At 37.2% G+C, this 7,165-nt stretch overlaps 1 protein-coding gene across 6 annotated transcripts in view; it reads right to left on the bottom strand.

Annotated features, from left to right (window-relative positions):
* copz2 (COPI coat complex subunit zeta 2) overlaps positions 1-6,444 on the bottom strand; it is an 11,880-nt gene extending 5,436 nt beyond the window's left edge. For 5 of the 6 annotated variants that reach the window (XR_011991793.1, XR_002838563.2, XM_023814370.2 and 2 more), the window contains exons 1-7: positions 6,300-6,444; positions 4,215-4,283; positions 3,938-4,022; positions 2,332-2,423; positions 2,144-2,199; positions 156-233; positions 1-37 (exon numbers count right to left, since the gene is read on the bottom strand). The exon at positions 1-37 is cut by the window's left edge and continues 15 nt beyond it. Coding sequence is in view for 4 of the 6 variants with exons in the window: in XM_023814370.2 (XP_023670138.1) it covers positions 1-37; positions 156-233; positions 2,144-2,199; positions 2,332-2,423; positions 3,938-4,022; positions 4,215-4,283; positions 6,300-6,317 (435 nt within the window). In the remaining 2 variants the exon portion in view is untranslated. Of the gene's footprint in view, positions 38-155; positions 234-2,143; positions 2,200-2,331; positions 2,424-3,937; positions 4,023-4,214; positions 5,160-6,299 lie in introns of those variants that run through there. The other variant, XM_023814369.2, reaches the window with a different exon arrangement.
* Between the last annotated feature and the right edge of the window lie 721 nt (positions 6,445-7,165).

Below are 7,165 nucleotides of genomic sequence, written 5' to 3'. Positions count from 1 at the left end.
CTGAATGACTTGTTGTGGATCACTCTCCAAGATTATCCTGGCAACAAACAGTACCCAACAATCAGTCAGAGACTTTGGATCACGAGCATAACACAATTCTTATTCCATGCAAATGCATCTCTCCTTTTCAAATACCTCCACATTTCTCCACTTACCCTCCGTCAATGATTTCATCCACCACAAGGTACACACCGTCCAGGTTGTCTAAAAGATACCTCTTTTCCACATTCTTTCTGAAAAAGGGATATGAGACAGTCATTTTTATGCCACCTTATAATACTCCATAAAATCATAATATTATCCACCACAGATGTGAGCTAGAACCCATCACTGGAAGTACAGGGTACAACATAGGGGTTAACCCATTCACAGAGTCACCAATTCATCATCTACATGCGTTACAACTGCAGGAAGAAACCGGGAAACCAAGGTGAATCCAGCATAACATAGGCAGAACATGGAAACTTCGTACAGAGAAACTAATTTTAACTCCCAGTCCCACAGGCTACATTATTAACCACTGAGCCACCATTTTTTTTTATTCAAATTATATTATCCTTTCATTCACTGATTCATTCATTCATTCATTCATTTTCCATAACCACTTGTCCTATGCTGGGTGCAAGGCAGGCAATAAACCAAATTAGCGGGAGAACATTTTAAAACAAATTTCAGGAAGCACTTCTTTACACAGCGTGTAGTCAGAGTATGGAATAGTCTTCCTGCTAGTGTAGCGGAAGCTAAAACCATGGGTTCCTTTAAATCAGAGCTAGATAAGATTTTAACAACTCTGAGCTATTAGTTAAGTTCTCCCCAAACGAGCTTGATGGGCCGAATGGCCTCCTCTCATTTGTAAATTTCTTATGTTCTTATGTTCTTATAAATCTCCAATCCATTGCAGGGCACACACACCACTCGCATCTACAGACAATTTGGCGACTCCAATTCACCTCAACATGTTTTTAAGAGGGGTTTATGGTTAGGGTTGAGGTTCGGGTTGGTGTATCAGATAAGTTCCCACATTGCATTTCCTGCTCAACATTGCCCCTCCTACTCCTACTCCTACTCGACATTGCCCCTCCTACTCCTACTCGACATTGCCCCTCCTACTCGACATTGCCCCTCCTACTCCTACTCGACATTGCCCCTCCTACTCCTACTACTACTCGACATTGCCCCTCCTACTCGACATTGCCCCTCCTACTCCTACTACTACTCGACATTGCCCCTCCTACTCGACACTTGGGTCCCGGCTGCAGCGATATATACTTGAATTGGGCAGGTTGTACAAATCAGTTCAGAAGCATAACAAGATTAAGGGTTAAGCGAGCGCCAGTCAAATATTATAAGGCAGAAAATTATGTGGAAATAGTGACAGAAATATGACAGTTCTGTGTCATCATGCTACTTTTATACAGATGAATGGAGATGATTCTAGCAATTATACAAAAAATAATCACGGACAGCTCAAATTATTACGATCATGCGAATATGTAATAATTGTGATAATCCGAGTGAAAGGGCACTGAGTTTGACACTTTGTGTTGTACAAACTATGCTGCTTGAAACATAACATTTATTATAATCCATGAAAGCTTTTCTCAGTGGTAGAACAGAGAGATGGGTTGTTGCCACCAACTAGTACTCTTCACTGCACTAGTTTCTATGGAAACAGCATCAGCAACAATCAATACAACTGAGAAGAACTTCTGCCTCATCATTAATATTAACTATGCAGGCCAAAACAGCATTTAAAGTTTGACTGGGTAATCTTTAAGACATTACTGTCAACACCTTAAAAACATAGCTATTTGTTTGTGTAGACAATAAGAATCCATTCATTCATAACAACACGACTTCCATATTTTACAGGCATTTTTCTGTTACTGCAAAGTATTCATTTAATCATCTGGCTTAGCTGCTTTTAAAAATTTCATATTGCTTCTGTAAGAATATTTTTTAAATTTCGTAGTTAACATAATTGAATTGTGCTTAATCGTGTCAAAAGATGCACAGATTGCTCCCATTGTTTAAACTGTACACATCTATGAATTTTTATGGCATTTAGGTGGAATGTTTATAGTCTTGTTTTAAGCAGTGGACTCGAAGTGTGTAGAAGATACAGCTCACACACAGCACTTACCGCAGGATCTGACTGAGCGTATCAAATAGGCAATTTAAAACCATCATCAGCATGAGCTACAAAACAGGAAAAAAAAAAAAAGAGTCAATTTTGAATAAGACCAAGGTGAAAATATTTTTTTCATGTTTACAGCATACTGATCACAACCTCCTCTTATTTTACTCATAACAATGAACTTGAAAACACACCTCATTTTCCTGGGCACTCCCCACCACGTAGAAGAAGAGGTCAACACTACTCTTATATACAATAGTCAAGCCCTCCAAGAATGCTATCTCATCTGTCAAAGGAGTGAAATGGAAAAAGATAGTGGGATTTCATCATTATTTAGTTTGCCACCAAAATCACATATTTATGACTTTGTGTGAGTGTGTGTGAGTGTGTGTGTGTGTGCGCGCGTATCTATGTGTGAGAGAATAGAGATACATTCTTCATCCCCACGGGTAAACCTTCAACTCCATGCAACACACAGACTGCGGTCAAATAGTATCTCCAATGTCCTTTTCCTAACCACTTTTCCTTGACCTTGATGAAAAATGTCATGAGTTGAAGGAAAAGGTAAGAAGGAAAAATCATAAGGACCTATGAAAATTGAACCACGGTTCAAAGGCAGTTCGACTGCACTTACACTAGGCTATGCAGTCATGTGACGACGGATGTCACTGACGTGGGTATGCCATGTGAATCCAAGTGGGCAACACTGTGAAAAATATTACTTCATTACCAAGGTTGGAATTGAAATTTTCAAAGGAATATAGGCGCTACAGTCACACAACTGAAACGAAATGATCGCCACAATGAGAATGGTTGTTCACGCTCTCCTTCTGCTCGACACTATCGACAACCATCCCAATTACTGCATGAAAATAATTATTAAATTATGCAAGATAGGCCTAACATGATAGGCCTTTAAATCCACTACATATCATCATTTTTCAGTTTCAAATACGTTGAATTAAAAGCTGACTAAATCTGACTAAAAACATCTTATATCCCTTTTTCATGAAAGACAGACTTCTGTGTTAGGGTTAATATGCTGACTGACTATGATCTGTTATGTGTGCTGATGGTGCGGTGCTTTAAATATTGCTACTCCAATAAATTGTGGGATGGAATTATCTCCATAAAGGATGGTCCGCTGTACCCTGTGATAATGGAGATGAGAAAGTAAACATTTCAGCATTTTAGAGACTTTAAATGGCTCTTATTGTGGCTGCCCCAGATACTTTCAGGTCATTTCAACCAGTTAGGAACCCTTCTGAGCAAAAAATAAAAAATAAAAGACTATCCGACTGCAGCCACAGACACATATACAAGTGAAAGCAGGCTTGGGGGGTCACAGCACAGGGTGGGCCAGCATCCAGCACAGCTGGAGCATTTGGGGTTAAGGACCTTTCTCAAGGGCCCAACAGTGACATCACTCTGCTGGCCATGGGAGCTCAATCAGTGACGTGCATTTTATTTCCAAGCTACCTAACCTAGTCAAAACAATCTGATAGCCAAAATGTCTTGCCCTTTTATCTAAAATAAATTGAAACTTTTGGACTGAATGAAGTTCCAGTTCCTCTCAAAAATGATTCTGATTCTCAATGAGGTAGAAAGACCACATGACAAACAATAACACTTTAAGCATTCTTCATGAAATGAGTGTTTACTTTAATTGTTTGTAGTTGTAGCTAGCCACTTAAACCAGTGGAATTTAAGCCACATAACTTCATAATGTGCATAACTTTCATAGTTCATCAGAATAAGGTTGTTTAAACTAAATCAACACAATATTAAGGGGATACATACTGTCAGCTTTGTGGGATTTGTTAAAGACACTCTTCTCAAAGTTTTTCTGTTCCTTTATTGAAGGGTACAGTTCAGTGTCATAGTACTGAAAAGGGAGAAATGTCATGAAAACACAAATTCAATGATGTAACAGAAAGCAACTAATGAACTGATAAAGTAAAGAATCAGATGACGGAGAACGGCAAAAGTTAACTGTTCATTTAAGTAGAAGAAGTCTAGAAACTACAGGTAAAATTATGTACTATAGTAAAAAGAAAAAAAACTCACAGTCCTTTACCTTTGATAAGAGTCTATTTCCATCATTGTCCAAAATTAAAACAGCTTTCACTGTGTACAGCGATGGTTCCTGGGAATACATGCATATAGTCATTAGCATCAGAAGTGAGCGTAAGTACAGTACAGTAACAACAATAATAATATTTTTCATCTTAAAATGTTTTAACTCATAATAGCTCCAATAGTTGTTTTTAAAAACATCAGGGCCCATATTTAAGAACTACTGTGTGATTAGATAAAAATACTTTATTAATGACATTTATGCTTTTAAAATGTTTATACAGAGGACAGGTTTCGTTTAATTGAAGTCTACATGAAATCTTCTGGGTAGGACGTTCAAACTAAAATGTAATCAGATACATTATAGCTGTAACTTTTCTATGGGTTAGAAGCGTATAGCAACATATTTCAATTTTCTAAAATGAAGACTTACTAAAATACTTACTACAAATGGTTGCTAATGAATTTTGGAACAGTTAAAAAAACAGTGTTGTTTGACATTTGCATACTTCAGTTCAGTCACATGTTCAAGTAAAAAGGTAATATTTTACTTGCAGGGGCACAAATTATGAAGTAGCACATTCTTTTAATGTATTAATTAACCAGAAACTAAGACTTAGTTATGAACTTATCACATGTTTGTTCATCATTAATCAATCATAGTGGTTCATGTATTTCACTCATTTACTATATTTATTCATGATTTGTACCTAATTAGTAGCTCAGTTACTAAGTTGTTTGTGCCCCCTAAACCACTGTGTTAACAATGAAAATAATTTTAACATACAAATGTGTAAACAAGGGACTTAGCCAACAATCACTGAAAATACCATTACCCTATAAAAGCCTTTTGCAGTCTACTTACAAAGTCTGTTGCAAAAGTACAACTGACTTCAGCTCAGCTGTTAAAATCGGAATGATGATAAGCTGTGTTCTCCTCAGTAGCTGGGCTGTCCCAAACCAAAGTTCTGTTATGCACTGACTGCCTCAGACTCAGAGCCTAAGTGTATCACAGAACTTCGGTCTGAGGCCATATGACCGCAGAACTAGACCATCACAGTCCAGACCAATGCAACGTTTACCAAAAGTCATCTAGCTTTCAGTAGATGCATGGTTACAATGGTACAACGTGATACCCGAACTAAATGGAACTTTAGGTCTGTTCATCATAATTATACATCTGAAAACTAGTAATGCATTATCATCTTTTCGTTCAGTTTCACCAAATCGATACGTATCTTATATACTTCACAATTCTGTGTGCCACGTGATATTTTATGACATGGACCTTAAAAGTGTAAAACAAAAACTGCATCTAAATTCCTTTTGAGGTAATACTTTTCAGAAGATGAACGTAACACTTAATTTAAAGTAATATATTGAAGATACACTGTTGTTGCTATAGGCGGCGTATTGCAACTAAGTAGTTAATGCAAATAACAGTGTCGCTGTTCGCTAAAACTATAAGACGTGGCACTCAAAGTTACAAGTCTCACTATAATTTGGTCACATCCATGCAATAAGTACACAAACTTTTTACAGTGCATACAATAAACGTATGTTACATAACATAAGCATAAATGTTGAATAAAATAAGATTTCTTCAATTTCATTTCAATTCGATATCTGCTTCTACATTTTTCCGACTGAGTGTATTTACTTATCAGCGATTCAGCGATTCGTATCAACAGTGTCGCTCGTCGACAAAAAGCTATAGAATACATTATTTTGTGCGTACATACACATATTTATAAAACATATACATACATACCTATATATAATATATGAAAGATAGGAGAGACATAGGGAGGCTCTACCTTCTGCAATTGCTAAACATTTTCACATCGTTTCCATTAAGACGCTACAAACGCAAAGTGTCTCGCTTCATTAGTGTTTGTTGTTAATAAAGTATCAGCACAGGCTCAAAGATTCCACAAATTTTGTGATATCTGTGTGGCCGTGCCAGCCCCCAAAACTGATCGCTAACCATCAACTGCAATTTGTATTCCACCCCCACCCCCCAAAAAGCCATTATTTTATTAAATAGACAACATGAAAAATGTCATCATTATCAAAGATTACCTACCAGAGCCATAAAGTCCATGATAGTTTATTTCGGTGTTGACGTGGACAAACTCAACCTGTCATTTTAATGGACCACGCAGAGCCCTTCTGACTCACAAGTGGGCTGGTCTTCTGCTGAGCATTTTCGTTCTCGCGAAACTGCGCTGTTTCGCCGCCCATTTTGGCTCCGGCCGGAAGACTTCCCAGCTTTTTGCGTGCGAGTCTGATCCACAATGGTGTCTTTCATGACGTTTTGGATTGAAGGACACGTGTCGTTCTGGAGTTATAGTGTTCCACTGTGAGTTTTAGTGTAAAAGCTGCCGGTTTTCCGGATACAAAACGTTTTTATTTCCTGAAAATGCTGAGTTTTATGTGCATGACCACTAAGATATTTAAAATATTGAACATATTAAGTAAAAACGTTCATCTTATACCGATCACTACTTTTAAAATATTCATTATTTTCTGGATTGCAAAATATTTAAAATATATTTTTATTTTAAATTATTAAGTAAGATAAATGCATGACAGGTAACTTTACGGTAACAGAAAATGTAATTATCCTATGACCGGTGATTATGCACCTGTTTACATGGCATATTGGTGCCTAAATAAGTGCCTGTAACATTTCCAGCACATCCTTAGCCTGAGTTAAAGCTGTTATACCGTGAGTTCCTTCCTTGAAATATTCGCTGGATGAGCTACGAAACACGTCATTTGACATTTACTAATCACATAAAAGAGAAATCTGCAACCTATTTGGAATGTATTACGATGTGCAACTTGTTTTGTGCTTTTTGTAGGTACAGTAATAGTCAGAGACTTTCAAATGATCACCTGGAGATTTGCTTTGTTGACTTGAACTTAATGTGGAAGTTTCAAGTGCAT

Source organism: Paramormyrops kingsleyae, chromosome 5 (genome assembly GCF_048594095.1).
Source record: "Paramormyrops kingsleyae isolate MSU_618 chromosome 5, PKINGS_0.4, whole genome shotgun sequence".
Lineage (NCBI taxonomy): Eukaryota > Metazoa > Chordata > Actinopteri > Osteoglossiformes > Mormyridae > Paramormyrops > Paramormyrops kingsleyae.
The sequence above is the reverse complement of the archived record's forward strand: the minus strand, read 5'-3'. Positions and strand labels throughout refer to the sequence as shown.